At 34.3% G+C, this 20,179-nt stretch overlaps 4 protein-coding genes across 5 annotated transcripts; 2 read left to right on the top strand and 2 right to left on the bottom strand.

Moving 5' to 3' along the window:
- Positions 1-2,446: 2,446 nt before the first annotated feature.
- Positions 2,447-4,788, top strand: LOC110810314 (beta-carotene hydroxylase 2, chloroplastic). 2 transcript variants are annotated; one of them, XM_088210639.1, is made up of 7 exons: positions 2,447-3,074; positions 3,159-3,218; positions 3,325-3,396; positions 3,789-3,923; positions 4,094-4,219; positions 4,460-4,520; positions 4,630-4,788. In XM_088210639.1, exons 1-7 carry the CDS (start codon positions 2,685-2,687, stop codon positions 4,701-4,703), a joined length of 918 nt encoding a protein of 305 aa, XP_088066765.1. In that variant the 5' UTR covers positions 2,447-2,684; the 3' UTR covers positions 4,704-4,788. The 2 variants fall into 2 exon arrangements, with proteins under 2 accessions (XP_088066765.1, XP_088066764.1); XM_088210638.1 differs by having other exon boundaries at positions 2,448-3,074; positions 4,460-4,516; positions 4,626-4,788.
- A 5,032-nt stretch (positions 4,789-9,820) lies between these two features.
- MIND (septum site-determining protein (MIND)) lies at positions 9,821-11,370 on the bottom strand. The gene has a single exon (XM_022036441.2). It carries the CDS (start codon positions 11,250-11,252, stop codon positions 10,257-10,259), a length of 996 nt encoding a protein of 331 aa, XP_021892133.1. The 5' UTR covers positions 11,253-11,370; the 3' UTR covers positions 9,821-10,256.
- A 433-nt stretch (positions 11,371-11,803) lies between these two features.
- Positions 11,804-14,573, top strand: LOC110810317 (uncharacterized). Its single transcript, XM_022036450.2, has 2 exons — positions 11,804-12,005; positions 13,195-14,573. Exon 2 carries the CDS (start codon positions 13,626-13,628, stop codon positions 14,265-14,267), a length of 642 nt encoding a protein of 213 aa, XP_021892142.2. The 5' UTR covers positions 11,804-12,005; positions 13,195-13,625; the 3' UTR covers positions 14,268-14,573.
- Positions 14,574-15,885: 1,312 nt separating this feature from the next.
- Positions 15,886-20,137, bottom strand: LOC110810316 (deSI-like protein At4g17486). The gene is made up of 4 exons (XM_022036449.2): positions 19,647-20,137; positions 17,943-18,204; positions 16,850-16,917; positions 15,886-16,381 (listed from the first exon to the last, which is right to left on the bottom strand). The coding sequence occupies exons 1-4, from the start codon at positions 19,779-19,781 to the stop codon at positions 16,094-16,096; spliced, it is 753 nt and encodes a 250-aa protein (XP_021892141.1). The 5' UTR covers positions 19,782-20,137; the 3' UTR covers positions 15,886-16,093.
- Positions 20,138-20,179: the final 42 nt, after the last annotated feature.

Raw genomic sequence — 20,179 nt, 5'->3', positions numbered from 1 at the left:
AAATTAATTTAAATAATAAAGTATTAACTTAATTTTGGTACTACAATATTACAAATTAGAAACATTTATAGATGACATAATATATATTTTTATATGTTATCAATTCTTTTATATATACTAAATCTTGATTAGCTAATTAATTGACTAATTATCTTGATTAACTATATTATTAAATCTTAATCATGTTTTTAAAAAGCTAATCTTCTCTATATATACAAAAATAAATTTGACACATTACTTTGATTTGCCTTACCCAACTTACTTGATTTACCAAATTCTTTAAACCTCATAATTGCATGCCATGTATATCCACCTATATTATATCTATACATATATATATATATATATATATATATATATGAACTTATCTCGACGGGTCAATGAGCCATCAAAAAAGTTCATACTATAAAAGGACACGTAATCTAAGATCTCTCCCAAGAAAAAGAGCCTAAGTTCTATACATATATATATGACGTGAAGCCGTGGAATTTGTTAGAGGATAGGTTAAATACGTGTGTATATATATATATATATATATGCATATGTAAGTAAATATTTTTAAATAAATACTACCCATATTTGGATTTATTTCCTACATAGCTTTAGCCTTTATTTTTATGTATAGTAAATTGAGAGACCATTATCTTTACTTCATAAGATAAAAGGTTGTTGATAAAGTATGTGGGTATATATATATATATATATATATATATATATATATAGATAGATATATATTACATGGGTACATACATATATATATATGTACACGTGGGTATATGTGTGTGTTGGAGAACATAATCAGAAGAACCTAATTATTTGATTTTCTAAGTCGTGGCACGATCATCTTTTTTTTTCTTTTTCTTCTTTTTTAAATCATAAGTTCATATTTAGGATAATTACAAGGGAACAAACACTCTTTATCCTCCATCATATCTATTTAGTTAATTATTACAATAAAGAACAAATAATTAGGATCCTATTAGTTAATTATTAGGTTTTAATCTCCAAAATTCGCCTAATTAAAATATATGTAACACAATAATTAACGTTCATGCATTAGTTTAATTTTTTCATTTAAAAAATAAAATTCTCATTTTATTAAATAATAAATAAAAGGGTAAATTTTTATTTTATTCTTTGATTTATTAATTATGATATAATTAAAAAAAAAATTCGCTATGATTTTAGTTATTAAAATTTAATAGTTTAAGATAATTAGAGTAATTAAATATAATTAATTTAACTTGGTTCGTTATTAGTTAATCTTTAATCGCGATCCAATCAGGGAAGGGATCCGACCCGAAAAGTTGAACCCACCGTAATCCGCTGACGCAAAAGGCTTGCCAGATGTCACGGCATATGGCGTTCGACTAGACACGCACATAAAACATGTGCCAATAGCACGATGCCACGTGGCTCCGCGGCAATAGCCCCGCAAAGGCTCGTGGGGGGGATAACGTGGCGGAATAACCGGGCGAGTACGGTAACATAAAAAAAAAAATCGTATTGACGTTTTAAAAAATTAGAAAATTCGAAGGCTATTCGCTGGCCAGCGCCTGGGCAATCCTACGGCGGGCCAGCAGCCTCACATTTCCTCTCGCACCTGACGTTTGCCTTTCTCACTTGTTGTCCACACATCGTCTTCCCACTTTCCCAACTTTTGCCCCTACTCATCCAAATATTTACCAATTTACCCATGCTCTTGTTCTAGCCCAAGATTGTTAATTATTTTGCTAAAAGTTTTTGAAATTATTAAATTTTAATTTAAAATTATATAATATTTGAGAATCTTTATTTATATTATTTCATATTCTAAATGGAAAAATATACCCAAAAGGCTAAAAAAAAATTACTTCAGCTATTAAAACAGTTTTATTTTTATAAATTAGTTTAATTTTTTGATTAATTTCTATATTTTTTTAATAATTTAAATTTTTTTATTGTTATATCTAAAATAATTAATCACGAATTATTATCTTATAAATTTTAATTAATTAGTTAATTTTATAATTATTGTTTTAGTTTGGTAGAAGTTTATAAAGATTAATAACGAGTATTGATTGGAGAAGTATTCCGAGAGTTTGAAAACGAAAGGGTAGGCGGATAGGAGTTGAAATCGGTCATACCATTTTAATAATTCACATTTCTATTTTCTCGTTATAAAAAAATTATAATTAATTTAATGTGTGTGTATTATCCATTTAATTGTATGGTAATATTATGTAATTTTTTAATTAAATTTTTTTTCATTTATCATTTTAGAATTATTTAAATTATTATCCACTTTATTAGTAGTTTTAATTACAAATTATAGTAATACGGGGGGTGGCGCCAATAATTTCAGTGGCATCAACTGTAATTTAAGGCAATATCGATGTCAAATTTTTAAGACCATGCCTAAGTCTATTTCTGAGAGACGGTTAGTTTTCATCTTAAAAAGGAGTCAAGACTGATCGAGAACGAAGATGTGGTCTCTGTGCATTTAACTCTCCACTCCTCCAAAAACAAAAAAAAACTCTCTCCTTCAGTAGGCTCCAAACCTAGGTTAGAGACCATACCCGGCCCCCACCGTCCATCTCTATCTCTCTGCCTGTCGATAATTCTTGCGTTTGTTTTGTGTGTTTTCTGTGTGGGTTTTTGTTGGGTAGAAACCTTTCGTCACAGTTCTCCTTCAAGCTCCTTCTATGGCGGCCGGACTCTCCGCCGCCATTACCCTTAAATCCTTGGGTTCATTCCACTCCGCACAACCCTATCCTCCTCCGAAACCAACTCTTATCTCCCCTCTCTCGCGAGGTTTAAACAGGGGAATCTTTAGACCCCATAAGAGGACGACCTTCGCCGTCTGCTTCGTGTTGGAGGAACAGAAGCAGATTGCCCAGATCGAGAATCAAGCCGAAGAGCTGTCGAGCAAAGATGTAGAGTTGGAGCAGATCTTAGCGTCGAAGATGGCGGAGAAACTCGCCAGGAAGAGATCCGAGAGGTTTACTTACTTGGTCGCCGCTGTGATGTCGAGCTTCGGGATTACTTCCATGGCTGTTATGGCAGTTTATTACAGATTCGCTTGGCAAATGGAGGTATAATTTTTTCTTTATCGCCAATTTATCTCAGTTTTCTCACAGTGTGAAATTTACTACATGTTCAATTCTCTGGGTGTGCAGGGTGGAGAGGTGCCTTTCTCTGAAATGTTCGGTACATTTGCTCTCTCCGTTGGTGCCGCTGTAAGTTCAATATTCCTCCATTGATTTTTTTCTTAATTATGCTGGAAACGTCGTTGTTTTCGTCGATTAGACTGCTGAATTTTAATTGGGTGGCTTTCATTTCCAGGTGGGTATGGAGTTTTGGGCGAGGTGGGCGCACAGAGCTCTCTGGCACGCTTCTTTGTGGCATATGCACGAGGTACCCACGAGTTTACCCAATTAACTTTTTCTTTCTTCTTCTCTAAATTCTATCCGTTTTTTAGACTGTGAAAAGTGCCTGTATCAGTTGAAAATATTCTAGTGCCGTTTTTATTTATTCAGAGCTTTTCACTTCCCAGTCGGAGCAGTAAGTCAACTCCGTCACATGAGTTGTTTTCTAAACCAGTCACCCAATTGCTTTCGTCTTCTTCTCTTTCACCAAATGCAGTTCTACCTAATTTATTTTCTTCTCAAAAGGAGCCTGTAGTTGTTGGAAGATATTTCAGACTTTCCGTCGCCATTTTTTTTTTTTGTTTCTTAAGACCTCTTCCCTTCTTCTTCTTCTTCTTCACGAACTCACTGGTTTCTATTTTTCTAAAACAAAAAATACAGTCTCACCATAGACCAAGAGAAGGTCCATTCGAGTTAAACGATGTTTTCGCCATAACCAACGCAGTTCCTGCTATCGCTCTTCTCTCCTACGGCTTCTTCAACAAAGGCCTCGTTCCCGGCCTCTGTTTCGGCGCTGTAAGTCTCTTATTCTCCTTTTTTTATGAATTTTATATTAACCGCTTAATTAACGGTTAATGATTTAATCATTCTTTATTATCCTTTTCTAAATTAATAATTAAACTTAATCTTTCTTTATTATGCGAAGTGACTAAATTACCCCCACGATCATCTCGTAATTGCAACAGGGCCTCGGCATTACTGTGTTTGGAATGGCCTACATGTTTGTCCACGATGGACTGGTTCACAAGAGATTCCCGGTGGGACCCATCGCCAACGTGCCTTATTTCAGGCGAGTCGCTGCAGCTCACCAGGTACGCGATAAATGGTGTGGTAGATTAGTTACAGTAAGGTAGATTAATTAAATTAAAATTGTAGTTGATTAAATTAATTATTTTTTACGAGCGCTTAAATAAATTTGAGTAAATAATATATTTTATTTTTTAAAAAAATAATTAATATTATTTAGCGAACTTTAAGGATTTTTTAATTATTTATCTTCCGACAAAGGCCTGACGGCCGTGATCTTCTCTGATTCTGCTGTTTGGTTTCAGCTTCATCACTCTGATAAATTCAACGGCGTCCCGTATGGGCTGTTTCTTGGACCCAAGGCAAGTTATTTCTAAATATTTGATTAAATATAATTAAATATAATTAAAGTAAATAATTTTTATTTAATTAAAATAAATAATATATATATATTTTTTGGGTGGGGAACAGGAAGTTGAAGATGTGGGAGGAAAAGAAGAGCTGGAGAAGGAGATAAACAGGAGGAGGAAGTCATATAAGGGTTCATGAGAATCAATAATATGCACTGTAGAAGAAGAAAAAAAAAATAGTGTCAATTAAAATTTAATAAGAAATTCTGATAATTATTTTTTAATTTTATTTTACTCTTTTTCTCATGGGTAAAAATTATAAAGGAAAAAATATTAATATAATATATATATATATATATGTGGAAAGCTTTACAGCACATGCCTGTGGGGATTTTTTGTATTATCCCATTTAAAAACAAAACTTTGAAATAAAATTTTTGAGCGTATTAAATTTGGCTCTTTTCTAATTTCTCTACTTTGATAAAACAATCATACTAATTCGTGTTTATTATGTGTTGTCAATGTCGGTAGTAAATTTATTACGTGACAACATACTAAACGTATTTTTTGTTAGATAAATTTTCGTGTTTGAAAATAAAGTAACTAAAAAGTTAAATTACTAGTTAGTTTTGGGATCTGGGCTCGCTCCAAGTTATTTTTTAGACGGATAGTACTCTCGTCGACCGAGTCCTTAATAATGAAGTGATCTCGGTCAATGCAAACTTCAATTTTATCATAACTATAAAAATTTAATTCATTAAATACTGAACTATCAGTATACAATATATCTATCGTTAAAGTAATAGGCGTACGAAATACTTAACAAATCAAACTTTTGACTGGCCCATTGACTTACATCACGTATAATACCTTCAACTTAACAAATTTCATTAAAGAATATCTCATCGGAGTCTCCTAACCTAAGATGCGTAGTACCTAAACGTTTTTTCTTTTCGATTTTATTGTACTTTTTCTCCCTTTGTACCAAAGAAAAAAGTTAAATTATTTTTATACGTCACGATTTAATGAAAAGATTTAACTACTTAGAATTATAATAAATTTACTATATTTAACGAACAGTCGTTAATACAAAAATTTTTTAAAAAATTTAAAAAATAAAATAATAATATAAAAATTAATTTAAATATTTTAAAAATTAATTTAAATAATAATATAAAGATTTAACTCATTAAATACTAAACTGTTAGTATACAACATGTCTATCGTGAAGGTAATAGGCGTACGAAATACTTAACAAATCAAACTTTTGACCGCCCCATTGACCTACATCACGTATAACACTTTCCTATAAACTTAATGAATATCATTAGAGAGAATCTCATCGGAGTCTTCTAACCTAAGATACGTAATACCTAAACATATTTTCTTTTCTATTTTTTTGTATTTTTTCTCCATTTGTACCAAAGAAAAAAGTTAAATTATTTTTATACGTCACGATTTGATGAAAAGATTTAAGTAGTTAGAATTATGATAAATTTACTATATTTAACGAACAGTCGTTAATACAAAAATTTTTTAAAAAATTTAAAAAATAAAATAATAATATAAAAATTAATTTAAATATTTTAAAAATAATACGAAAATCAGTTATATATTTAAGCACGTAAAACATAATTAGTGCGTACATCAAAAGATACAAACAAAAAACATAAACGAATTAAATGTGACTAATGATTTTGACGGCAATGTAATAATGCAATTTCATTTGAACGCGTAAGATCATATTATATCAAAACAATATATATTTGACCGAATTAAATAAAGTCAACATTTTGTCCCACGAAAATATCAAGAAAAGTATGGTGGGTATGTTTAATTACACATTATATATAATTTACATACATTTATTATAATATAATTAGGTAGCCCACATGATTAATTTTTTAATTAATACCAATTATTAAAATTTATTTATTTAATAAATTTATACTCATTTATTAAATAATATATATATTATAATACAATTCAATTTAAATTTATCACATTCTATATATATATATATATAAAGAGGTATAAATAAAGTTCCAAAATTCATTGAGTGGTTCGTGCACTTACTTTTTTAATCCAAAAGACTAATAGGGTCCGCTTAGGTAATATTGCTTTTAGTGGGAATTCGAAGATTTTGAACAACCACGTAGCATGTTACTGTTGTCTCTATATCTATATATATATCTATATATATATAAATATATAAATAGCTATATAACTAACTTCCACGAGCTTATATTATATACACTTTCTAATGCTTTAGAATCAAAGTCAAAATGAATTTGTATTCTTAACTAATTGTGCAATATTATTTGATGTTGACGTTAACCTAAAAAAAGTGCTTTTATGCATCTACACACACACACAATATATATATATATATATTCATAGGGTATGCACTCTTTCTACGTAATAAATACATATATATATAATATTATATACATAATGGTAATTAATGTACATGACTATTTTATATATATATATATATCTATCTAATATATAACAAATAGATTTTAGTCCAAGGGTTTTTCAAAAATTTTAACATTAAATAATTATTTTATTAAAAAATTATAAAATTAGTATATAACTAATTTTTCAAAATCAATATATATTTTTTGTAAAAATTTAAATTTTACAACTTTTTGAGAGAGTTTATTTTTTTTTCTTTTGTATAACTTCTCTTAAATGTAATAATTAATTGTAATTTTGATTTTAAATTTTAATTAAGAGGGTAATGCTAATTGGGTTAAGTTAACCCACATGATTAAATTCAACATATTTAATATAAAATTAAACTAAAAAAATTAATATATATATATATATTATAATTGCTTGGAGGACTCTCCCAAGTCGATGTCACGTGCGTATGTATGTATTGAGTATAATAGTCATAGAGTAGTCATACACGCACACAAGGAAACAATGACGTGGGAGAGCCATTCAAGCAATTACAATATATATATATATATAAGCAGTGAAATTTGCTAATGATAAATTATATACGTACACAATATATAATGTGAATACAATTCTTTCTTTCTTAATTTAATAATATAATATAATATAATATAAAAAAACAATAATCTTTTTAATGGTCTCACTGTTTGGCGTTGAACAATGAACACGAATGTGTGACAAATGTTGGCAGCAGATTTATTTGCACCGTCCAATAGATTAGTAGTGGAAAGACATATCTCAAATGCAGTTAATATTTTATAATAAGATTTTAAAAAAAAGTACATCACTCCAGTCATTAATTTTTTTTTAATATATATATATATATATATATATATATAAAAGAATCGAAAAATATAACAAAAACATCTAATTATTAGGTATCGTAAGACTGACTCACTCGCGTGAGATTCTCTTTAATGATGTTCAGGATATTTGTAAGATGATACTGTAGATAATATAGGTCAGGGAGTCGGCTAAATGCTTGATTTGTCAGAAAGTTCGTACATCAATTTCTTTTTTTTTTCAATAAATATGTTGTATTTTAATATTTTGATATTTTATAAGTTAAATTTTGATGGTCTGACCCGATCAATTCGATCAAACACTCGCCATCTATTTTCATTGTTCAATTCTTTGACAACATGAAAAAACCAAAAGCTCTGCCCTCCATCTCTATTTATCCAAGAGATGGAAGGGCGGAGGCCTTTGGTGTCCCCTCTAGTCAAGAATTGGAGCCTCACAATCACTAGCCAATATGCTTTTCTCGCATGCCTTTCTTCGTTCATGGTTCGATATTTTGGTGTCCTAGGCGTAGAGGAAAAACACTAATCTATCCCGAACTTGGTGGTTAAACTTTGCTGGTCTTATAACTTGTCTCCCACTATTTCGTCCTTCGGTGTGTTAAAATATTTGGTCCTACAATTGATGAACTCGCAAGCGTGGATTTCATAATTGAATATTTTCTAATTATTTACACTAATTTAATTTAACCTTTTAAAAAGAGATCATGTTATACGTTAAGTGTGTTATTTTCGAAGATGTCTTTTTTTCTCGAAATATCTACGAGTAAAGAAGCAGTAGAATTAGGTAATGAGATTTTTTTAGTATTGTAACTTTGATACTAAAGTCAATAGAAAATGAGTAGTAGAATTTACGGATGTCTTGATTCGGTCGAAAATATAATTTAATAAAAAAAATTATATTATATTAAATTAAATTCGAACTAATTGAAGGGAAGTGACTTAAATCTCATATACTCAAAGTGTTCTATACATTCAATTATAAAAAGTTTAATTTATACACTCACACACATATATATATATATACACATCTAATTTTGTTAACTTTTGTAAGTATATGAAATTATATGATAAATTATAACTTGAAATTAAAATATATAATCATTGAGAACATAATTTTATTTTTGCTTAATTTAAAGAGGTTTAGTCAGGAGTTTGACAGTGTAAAACCAAATTGTGATGCCTATATTATAAATATATATATATATATATAAAAGCTCAATTATTATTTTAATGGGCCAAAACAAAAAGCCCAACAGGCTTAAGTGTATAAAAAGCCCATATATAAGCCCAAGGTATAAATTTTTCTAACCTCAGTTTGAGACCAACTTAGAGGCCCTCTTCCCGGGAAAATCAGACATGAAACATGGACTTCATGCTCCTATCTCCGGCCAAATTGCATCACTTTCCGGCTAACTTCCTCGAGACAAACCGGAAACTGAAAGCCAACTTCCGATTCTTCAGAGTGAGATTATTAGCATCCGAATAGATAACTCCATTTCAACATTTGGAGAATGACTATTATTTTCGAAAACATTTGCAGACGGTAGAGATCAGCAAGATTGCTTCGTGGTTTTTAGGAATCACGACGACAGATTCACTTGTTGGTATCGGAGGCTGTCAGCTTGTCTGCTCTTGCCCTTAAACAGGCGAGCTTTTGTTTGTAATTCTGAAATTACTTCTTGTTCTTTGTGTTTCTGTTTCCTCAAAATCGTTAAATTTTCAGGTTGAGTAGTTTCTCTCCTCGATGTTCTGATGAGAAATCGAAGTATATTCCCCTTAAAAATCCCAATAAAATACTGGTAGCACTGATTAAATCCATTCTTGCCATTCAATCTCATCTTAATGCATTCAATGAAGAAACTACAAAGAATGTTTTCCCCGACTTGGTTAGAACATTCGAAAACATGATATTTCGGAAAGAAATGTGGTTATACGATCTATTCAACCCAAATTTTTCTGCTAATAATCATAAGAATAAACTATTGATCAGACTGATTGTAATCATTCTACTCCCACCGCGGGATAAATGCAATCTCATCTCAACATATTTCAATGAATGAACTGCCAATAATCTTACTCCTTAATGAAAAAAGACATCAAATTCTTGGCGGACATCCTAAAAAACAAGATAATAGAAGCCAAATAGGAAAGGAGAAAAACAATTTCCAACATTTCCTAAAGCGATTCTAACAAGAACAATCTAAACAAACTCATAAGACACGAGAAGCTCTGTGCTTCGCTCTAACCAGATGTAAAAATTGAATCTTGATGCATCAACTATAACCATCCAAAAGCTTGACCTTCATTAGCCAAGATACAGCTAACACAGCACACCAACTAAAAATGGCACTAAATTCTACTTGCCTAACTCAAAAAGGAAAGTAGTGGAATCAATCATCATCTCCATTGAAAAGAAAAAACCAAACTTTACCAATCACTGTACACAGCTCCTTCTCAAAGACGCATGATATCGTCTTCAACATCTAGCCGCCGAAAAAGGAGAAGAATCCTCGCTTTTTAGGCTCCTCCTCCATCATTACAGCCTTCATACTATCCTGCTCGACGAGCCTCCACGCCGCCTGCTCGAAAGCCAACCCGGCAAGCGTCGGCGGCTTGTTTAACACAAGTGGGTAGCCTCTGTTCGTGCTCCTGATCACCTCTGAGTCCTCTGGGATCACTCCTAACAAAGCCAAACCCAGCATTTCTTGAACATCGAGCACTGACATCATATCCTCCCCCTTTATCATATCAGTCCTTACTCTGTTCACAATCATCTTTATATCCCTAATACCATCGCATTCCAACAAGCCTGTCACCCTATCAGCATCTCGCAAGCTGGTGATGTCCGGCGTGGTCACGAGAACCGCCTCGTTGGCGGGGGTGATAGCGGTGATGAACCCAGCGTCGATCCCGGCTGGGCAATCAATGATAATGAAGTCAGGTGAGCCCTCTTGCCTAGCTTTCAAAGCATCCACCAACCAGACCAGCGCCTTCCCGCCGAACCCAATGGGAAGCTTCGATCTGGGTTTGGAGATACAAAGCAGCTCGAAATTGGACCACCGCTTATCCCGTACGAGGGCCTGATCAAGCCGGCAGTCGCCATTTAGAACCTCGACCACTGTATAGTTAACGCGGTTTTCGAGGCCGAGAAGTAGGTCTAGGTTGCGGAGCCCGACGTCGGCGTCAATGGCTACTACAGAGAAACCAAGCCGAGCTAAAGAGAGCCCGACGTTCGCGGTGGTTGTGGTCTTACCCACCCCACCTTTCCCGGAGGTGATCACGACTACACGCGGGGTCTCTCCGGCGAGCTCCGGCTTCCTGTTCCACTGTAAGACTGACCGTACGACGCCGGATTTGCGGGGTTTGGATTTGAATCTTAGATGGGGTTTTAGGGGTTTATGGTAAAAGGTTTTAGATGGGGTTGAAACTTGAATAAATGAGGGTTTAGGGTTTGCAGATAGCAGTTGTAAGGATAACATTGCTGCACATAGGGAGAAAAGAGAGGGTTTTAGGGGTAGAGGAAGACGAAGACAATTTCACGGGAGCAGGGATTCGGAGCAGAAGAAGACTGCATTCGGGTCTTGGGTTTTAATTCGGGTTCAAACCCAAATTTATCGTCGGGTACAGAAATGGGCTTTCGGGTAGTCCAACCCAAGTTTGGTTGCGCAAGGACCCGGGACCCGGGACCCGGCTGAATGATTTTACAATTTTAGCCTCGGAGTAGTTGATGCGAAACGTCCAACCCGTTTTTTAGATCTAGAATCTGGGCCGTTCAACAAGAGTCCTGCAAACCATTCGGATCATAATACGTGGAAAGATCTAATCCGGCGGTTGTCATTATCTTAATGGCATCGGGACCCACTTTGATCAACCTGATCCAATGCAAGTAGGGCTGCCACGTGGCTTGACTCCAGCGATGACATTGCGAACCAAAAGAAAAGTCAGATATTCTAGATTTACCCTCAAGACACGTGTCGCGATCTCATTCGTGACTGACACGATTACCTATTCTCCACTCCCTCTGTTCACCTCCCCTCTCTTCTCTTGTGATCAGTTAGTTTTCTCTCCCTTTCTCTCTGTTTCCCCTCTTTATTATTTTGCTTCTCTCTCGTTTTCACTTTTTCTAGATCCAAAGAGTCTTGCAAGTCCTGTATATTTACATTTCTCTCTTTCTATTATCGAAGAAGTCAGGGAGTGCTTGATGCGGCTCCTTTTATGCCATTTTTGACAAGGTTTGGCTAGTATTCTTCTTCCTTTTAGGTTATTTTCTTTTTTTCAATTTTTTTGTTGTAATCTATAGGTTGATTGCGTTCTACTTTTGGATATAGGTTTTTTGTTGTTTTTTTCTTGTGATTATTGGATCTGAGGTTGATTTACGCACTGAAATAGTTTAATTCAATTGGATTTGCTTTATCCGTGTCTGGCCATGTTAGATCATAGGACTGGTGTTTATACCACAGTCTATGAAATAGATCTAGTTCGGAAGGAGTCTAGTCTTTAGTTTGTTGATTGCCTGCTTGGATGGTAAGAAAATAGGGAACAGAAATTGATGCTGATAATAACTTGATGAGAAGGTTTTGAGTTGTATAATTTGTTGACAGATAATTGGTATAGTTTTCGTTGCTCGATTGCAGATTGTGATGTTTTAGTTCTGTTCCTTTTTCTTTTGGTAGTTAACATGATCAACAATTAGTACCTTTGGTAATTGGTTTTTATTGGTTATTGGTTAGCTTCTTAGGCCACTGGCTGGCACAAGTTCATCGTCCGGGAATCATCTTACCTGATAAGAATATTACTTTATTTGTGCTTTTCTTTTTCTTTTTCTTTTTCTTTTCTTTATTTATTTATTTTTGAGTTTGTTGCCTCTCACTCTCAATGCTTGGATCTCCTGAATTCATTGAATCTAGATCTTTGCAGCTCTCTCAGCTTTCATTGTTAATATGACTTCTGATTTTTTCAGTCTTCTTTGGATTTTTGGTTCTGAAAAGTGATAACTTACATGTGTTTGGTGAGGACAATTATGCTGAAAGGCTTTTTTATGACTCTTTTGCTGCTGTATGAACTCGTGCTGTGTTTCTGGGGCATTAGTTCCATGTCAATGCTTTAATTTATGGGTTTTTGGCTCTTTCTCTCTCGTGTAATGTGAACTTTAACTATATTTGTGTGCATGGTGCCTTAAGGTCCTTACAGATACTTCACTGTCCTACGTGTTGGGTTAGTAGAATTTTAACATAAGATGTCTAATTTTACTGGGAATTTCTGTGGTCGAGCCCCTGATGGTTTATGATTTTAACACAGTAGTTAGAATCAGAGGAGAGTAATGACATTTTGTATTTGCTTTAGATTATCTGAATGTAATGGACTTTCCAGGAAGCTTCCTTTATACATAGACTTCTTACACGATTTCTCCTTCCACTGCAGTAGAGAAGGCGATGTGAGCCATTTTGACTGGGCAGTAAATTTTTGTTCAACAGTTTTGTTAAACTGCTACTCGTCTTGGCGGGCAAAACATGGGCAAATGCAAGGGTTGTGGGAAATTGGCAAGAATGCTGCCAAGAGATAGGACTCTAATTGCTTACCGGTCTTCCCTTCTTTTATCTCCTGTTGTTTCTGTTTGGGATTGCATCGTCCGTAAAATGAGGTATTCCTACAGACCCGAGTGGGTGTAGTTATTTGGTTTATAATATCATACTGGTTTCTAACACAAATTAAGTAGAATTATTTAATAGTAGAAGTAAAGAAAGAAAAAAGGAAAAGAAAACAGATATATAGGAAATGTATACGATTTAGAGGCCTTCTGTTAAAGAAAAGCATTTGAGCATAGGGGACTAAGCTTATAGTTTGTAGCAGCTATGGATAACATGGCATGTAATAAAGTGCAACCAGTTGTGAGAAAAGCAAAGAAGAAGCAAGTTAAAGATGAGTTGGATAGAATCAAACAGGCTGAGAAAAAAAAGAGGCGCTTAGAGAAAGCCCTTGCTACTTCTGCAGCCATTCGTTCAGAGCTAGAAAAGAAGAAACAGAAAAAGAAGGAAGAGCAGCAGAGGCTGGATGAAGAGGGTGCTGCAATTGCTGAGGCTGTAGCTCTCCATGTCCTACTTGGTGAAGACACTGATGATTCGTGCAAGATCGTTTTGAAAAAGGAACAGGGGGTCAACGCATGGGACTGCGCTGGCAACATTGACCTATTTATGGCTGGAAGGAGAGCATATCTCCCCCATCAGGCGCGTACTAATTGTGCAGTTGAAGGAATTGGATGGGTCACGAATGCTTATGGATCTGACTGCAAGTGGAGTGAGCTGGGAAACGGCGATTGGTCATTCTTATATGATCCTTTTAGAAGGGATTTGCAGCCGCCATATTTTGAGGATAGAGGACGTGGTGATGAGGGATTCTCAGCCGGACTTATTGCAGCTCAGGCTGTTTCATCCCTCCAGATCTCAGAGGATGCAGAAGTAGACACAATTGTCCTCAACAGGGTATTAAGAGGATGATTTGAGCAAGTTTCAAACACACTAATAGCTGTCTGGTCACTTCATCAAGCTCTGATCATAGTTCTTCATAATGGATTGTATATATTAATCATCAACACATATGCCCGTGTTCACCGGATTGCTTCTTCAGTGTGGAACACTGTGACACCAATTTCGTTTATCTTTTAAAGTTGTTTGGGAAGATGCTTGTTTTTTGTTCATGAAATGGTACTATGTTGGTTGTAATCTCATAATCTTTGTGGAAAATATTGACTCTGTTCTATGGGGCTACTGCATACGTGATGTTAAGCTCTTAGTCGTGGATCATTCAATGTTGCAATATCTTCTTGCTTCCTGTAAGCATCTAATATTTTCTGCTTGAGGCTTTACAGGCGATATGTACAGTGAGTCTCTTGTTCACTTTTTCTTTTTTTTTTTTTTTTGGGTGTTGTTTACAGATTTCAAGTTTGTCGTTAAGCCTATTATTAAGTTGGCAGATTTCTTTTATATGTGATCGAAGGTCTTTTAGATTTTGCTCCTAATCTAAAACGAGGAGTTATCGATATGAAAATACCCTCTGTGTCTCACTAGCCGTTGGATAAGCCTGTTCATTATCTCCCTCCGAACCGTGTGCTACATAGCCTGTGGATTATTGGATTTACCATAGAGCCCCAAATTTTAATTTATTTTAGTAATTCAATAATCACGAATAGTAATCATTTAATATTGTCTAATTACTCTTCTTACAAAGTTAGCATCAAGTCAGTAGCTCCCAAGCATGATTAGAGATCTCTTGAAAAAAAGTACCTATAGAGCGTCAAAATTTGACACCCGCTGTGCCTATAAAAACCACTCATGCTACCAGCTGGTACTGTACAGAAACCAAGTAATTGCTTAGAGACAAAAATAATACATTTATTCTCTAATAATAACGATTGTTAGAAAGTTAGCATCAAAAAGAAAATACCACAGAGAATTCTATCTGATCAGTGACTGCTCCGTGTAAGTTAGTTTCCAAGTCAGCCAGCATTCGGCTACCCCTTACCCCTTTATCACAATTTATGAGTCACGGCAACAACAAAAATTTTCAAATTATAGACATATATATAGTCTTTTGTGACACTTCTGAAATATTTGCAAGTTAATTTTTTTTTTCTTATTTTACAGTAAACTGTTGATAGAAAATTGTAAAATAACGTAAAACTCGTAATGTTTTATGCCAAAAAAGAAAATTAAATTATATGGGGACTGTCAGTAAAAAAACCACAAAATTTATAAGTTGCAAATAGATCAAACTGTAACGAGCTCTTAAATTTACAACTGTAGTTCAGGTACAGTTTTTTTTAAAAAAACTTATAGATTACATGCTGATATAATAAACATTTGAAAAAACTTGCAGGAATTTCACTTTAAGTGGAATTACCCAATTAAAGACAGAATTAATCAAAATCCAGCACAGCAAACCACTCAAGTCAAACATCAAATTAATAAGGCACCAACCGGCCAGTAAAAATAATAAAAAAGGCAACGCTATTAGCTAGGTACCTAGCGCCAATAAGTAAGAACAAATGCATATACAAATGAAAGAGCACAAATTAAACCCAACAAAAATACTAATGAAGAAAAATAACACTCCATCTTGGCCTACAAAAAGGTGCAAGCTAACCCAAATATTAATTGACAATTTATAAGCTCATATTAGTTCTTATGGACATCATAGCACACATTTTGGTTGGGAAGATAAATGGAAAATTTTACATTGATACACAACAAATAACTCGTTGAATACCTTTTTCATGGTTTCAACTCATTTGGATGTTGAAGATGCATATTTTGAAAATATACCCTCATACATTGTGCCGTGAATTCTGTTGCAGCAACAGTTCTGCATCTTGACGCCTTTGTTGCCGATGTAGATCATCATTCTCATTCTGGTTCTCAATCTCTGTACTAGTAGATGGTTTGGCACCTGTCGTGATGAGGTTTTTAAACCAAGTAGCCTGAAATCCAGGGCTCCCTCTATTTGAATTGCTGGGAGAATCAGAAGCAATGCTGCCAACGTTGGAAGTCACACCCAAAAGAAAACGATAAGCCACTTTGCTAGCTGATACAATCTCTGTTTTTGCCTGTCTAAACTGCAATAACCCACCAGAAAAAAAACATGAATAACAACGATCAAACAACAAATTTGACAAACATAACTACAAGTTTTATAGCACCACTGCATGTAATATCATACATCTTTAAAACATTGCACAATCTTGGGTCACATCTAAGTTCAAAGATTGCACCGAAAGGCAAAATCTAGACTGCAATGAGAAACAGTACACCCAAAAATAGGTAGAACTGTTTTAAAATTCAGAACTTAGCTCTTGCAAAATGTAAACTGTATCAGGAATGCAAAATGTAAACTGTAACTAGTCACCAAACAATTACCAAGTCAAGAAATAATGTACATTATATAAAGAGCAATATATTGTCTGCTTTGATAAATTTAGATGAATCTGCATCTGCAAATCTATGTTTGCATAATCTTTTCATTCAAATGATAGGAAAGAAAAAAATTAGTATAACGAATGGAAAGAAGCTTAAAAACATCTCACCCGTAATGCTGTATTTCCTGCTACTTCCATAGCAGCATCACCAGCATTTGCAAAACGATTAACCCAACCTGTTGCAGCAATCAAAATAACATAAGCTGAAGGAAAGGGCAACTTTCTGTTAAACCACTAGACATTTCAAAATTGTCTCTCCCCCAGAAATCAGACTACAGACATATAATATAACAATGAACTTAATTTTTTCATCGACATAATGGTTAAGCTAATCCCTGCACAATGCTTGAACTGTTCAACATACAATCCAACCTCCAGCTTTACTAGCCCTGATCCTAGGAACCCTTAACTCATTCCAACCAGGTTGACTATGTAGGCCGCACAAACTATATTCACCCAAGCAAAAGTCACTCGGAAGTCAATTTAACTAATTCCTTATTTCATCTTCCAGCACAGAAGCCAAGACATCGGCGTTCTGAACACATTAAAGTGGTTCCTCCTACAGATTCTGGTGCCAATATTGACATCCTATGGAAGTTAATCGAAATTAATGTGCATAGGCTCGCATGTATCTAAAAGGAAAAAGGAGGCTAAGAATCTTGCCATGCTTTTACCCATCAAACAAGCTGTCGCACACTTGTACACAAAGCGCAGGCTGATTCGAGTTGGTATTTCACAGACACAAAAACTAACAAACCCCATCAGCATATGAAGATTATACTCACTTTGCTAAAGAGTAAGAGCAAAATAAAGTTGTTCTCATTGAAAAAATTTAGTCTGAATATAACAAGCAGGAGAAAGACAAAGAACAAAAGATATCGATAACAGAAAATGCCCGATGATATGTCATATAAGCTACATTCAAACAGAGTTGTCCTGACATCTTTAAGGCAGCATATAGGGTGGGGGGGGGACCTCTTTACAATTCATGCCCCTACTTCCCACCAATTAATCGAGTACGTATGCTCCTTTTCACTGAGTTCGGGGTTTTTTCGTTACGGAGTGAAACAACAATTCCCAAATGAAGAGCAACAACAGTTTAATATGTCCTTATGGATGGTCATGTTTTCCTTTAGTAGCATGCTGAGAACATCAATGTTTTTAAATCTACTAGACAAAAGAATTCTCTGATAATGCATACCTGGAAGCTTTGGCACCCCAAGTCTTTCACAGAACTCATCACAGAAGTGGTTGCAGTTTTTGGCTAACAAATCATAAGAACTTCCAGGCCACTCTCTACTAAGTTCCCGCAAGATCTGATTGACCTTGAAGATTGAACAGTTTGTACTCCCCAGGACAATGCATTCACGATATGTATACATTGGATTCTTTCCAGAAGGGCAACTAAAAACTCCAGTTCCTTGTTCACAGAACCCAAAAGACCATTCATCTTCTCCATATACCTGTCAAATGCGTAAGCAACAAATTTTTCATCCTGCCATATTTCTCTACCTAACTTAAATATATGTATATATGCATTTTATTGCTAGCATGTAAAATGCATAGAAAAGCCAAATCAAAATTGGTATACCAATTAAAAGAAATAGGGATATTCTGTGATGTCCAAGGTATTGCGTAAAGAAGAGGAAACATGACATAAGTACAAGCATTTAAAGAAAGCTCCCCCGCATGTATTGTTGGTTGGCATATAGCAAACCTTTCCATTCCATTTTCACTATGAAATAATCAATGACAAAGAAGCTTCACTTCACAGGCAAAATTATTAGTAAAAGTATGCTGATAAATTAAGTGAAAAATACATTGCTTATAAATGTCAATAGTAAGTGATAAGCCTCCAGTCAACAAACAGAAATTGTTCTTCAAGGGAAACAACACAAATAATTATATTAAAGTTTCTCGTAAAGAAATCATATCAAAGTTTCTCATGAAGAAACCATATTATAGTTTAGTTAACTTAAAAAAGGCTCTGCCCAACTACATTGGCTGAACTACAAGATAAATTTCTTCAATTCTGAAATAAAATCAATATATCTAAATTCCAAAAAAGGGTGGGAAACAGTTCGTCAAAATGTTCATACTTCCAGTTATCTCATACAGGAACTAAACTAAATTCCCGCTGTACCGTACGGGACATTGCTACTACAATCCATGACTTGTGGAAAAAAGAAAAGAGAGAATATGATGCCTTAGGACCTCCAATAAAATTCATCACAATCACTTAGCTTATACATTACTAGTTTGAAGAAAAATGGTTCAAAGAGTAGAATTAAGAAACAATAGGAGAACCTGAGCCTAAAACTAATCAAGTTTCATTAGGAAAATCATTAATAAGTAAAAACATAGAAAGGAAAAATGCTCCTTACTTTCCCAAGATATCATCTAGAAATTTCATCAGATTTAACTAATGTTGACCAAGCACACTGTTCACCGAACCCAATCATGGAAAGAGACAGTCGTGTAATCGAGAACTATTTGGCAACCGGTAGGAAGGTGAAAACTAGTAGCTAAAAAGTCACTGGCGAGGCGACTTTTATCCAAGTGATAAGAAAATGAAAACAAATGGAAACATATTCTTCATTGAGCCTTGAATCTCACTACAAAATTATTAAACATGTAGATACAAGTAAAAAACACAAGCCAAAACACAAAAACAGAAGCTGATGAAATCACTCGAAACTTACACCCATAAACATCTAAAATATACGGAAGAAAAGTGCTACTTAAGTAGGCCAACATTTCATCATATAGAAACCCTAGATCCATTCACAACCACAGAATTTCCACACGAGTGCATCGACCTATGAATGCATAACACCATACACAAACAAAGTACATACATGCAGGAATAGAGATCGAGAGAGAGAGAGATAGAGAAAGGAGAAACCTGAACAGCGCTGTGAAAGATTCCACCGAGGCCAATACCGTCCTTGAAGATTTTGTTGATCTGAACAATGGTGCTGTTCGTCTTCTCCGATCCACTATTCGTCACGTCATATATATGCAGTATAACCTCTGTCATCTTCACACCAAAACACCAACCCTAACCTCTCAACTCTTAACTCCCCTCTGTATATACCTAAGAATCCCAATTTTCACGGCAAGTACCCTGACACCTCCGTCCCTGGCTAAATCTTCTATCTTCTCTCTCACTTTCCCTCTGATAAAAAAAAAAAAAAAAAGCGAACAGAACCGTAGGTTTCAATTCAAATCTACTGCTACTGTCATTTCTTCTTCTCTCCACTTTGCTTCTCTTCTATTCTTCTCCCTCTAAATTCGAAATTTCATTTTTAAAAACTTCAGTTAATTAATAAGAATAATTTTTGCCTCGGTTTCCTAAATTTCTAAAATTGAAAAAAGGAGTTTCAAATCGTAGCAGGAACTGTAAAAAGGTGAGGGTGTGTAGATGAAATCTCAAAT

Source organism: Carica papaya, chromosome 9, assembly GCF_054855325.1.
Source record: "Carica papaya isolate Zhongbai chromosome 9, ASM5485532v1, whole genome shotgun sequence".
Taxonomy (NCBI): domain Eukaryota; kingdom Viridiplantae; phylum Streptophyta; class Magnoliopsida; order Brassicales; family Caricaceae; genus Carica; species Carica papaya.
This window is presented reverse-complemented; position numbering and strand designations above follow the sequence as displayed.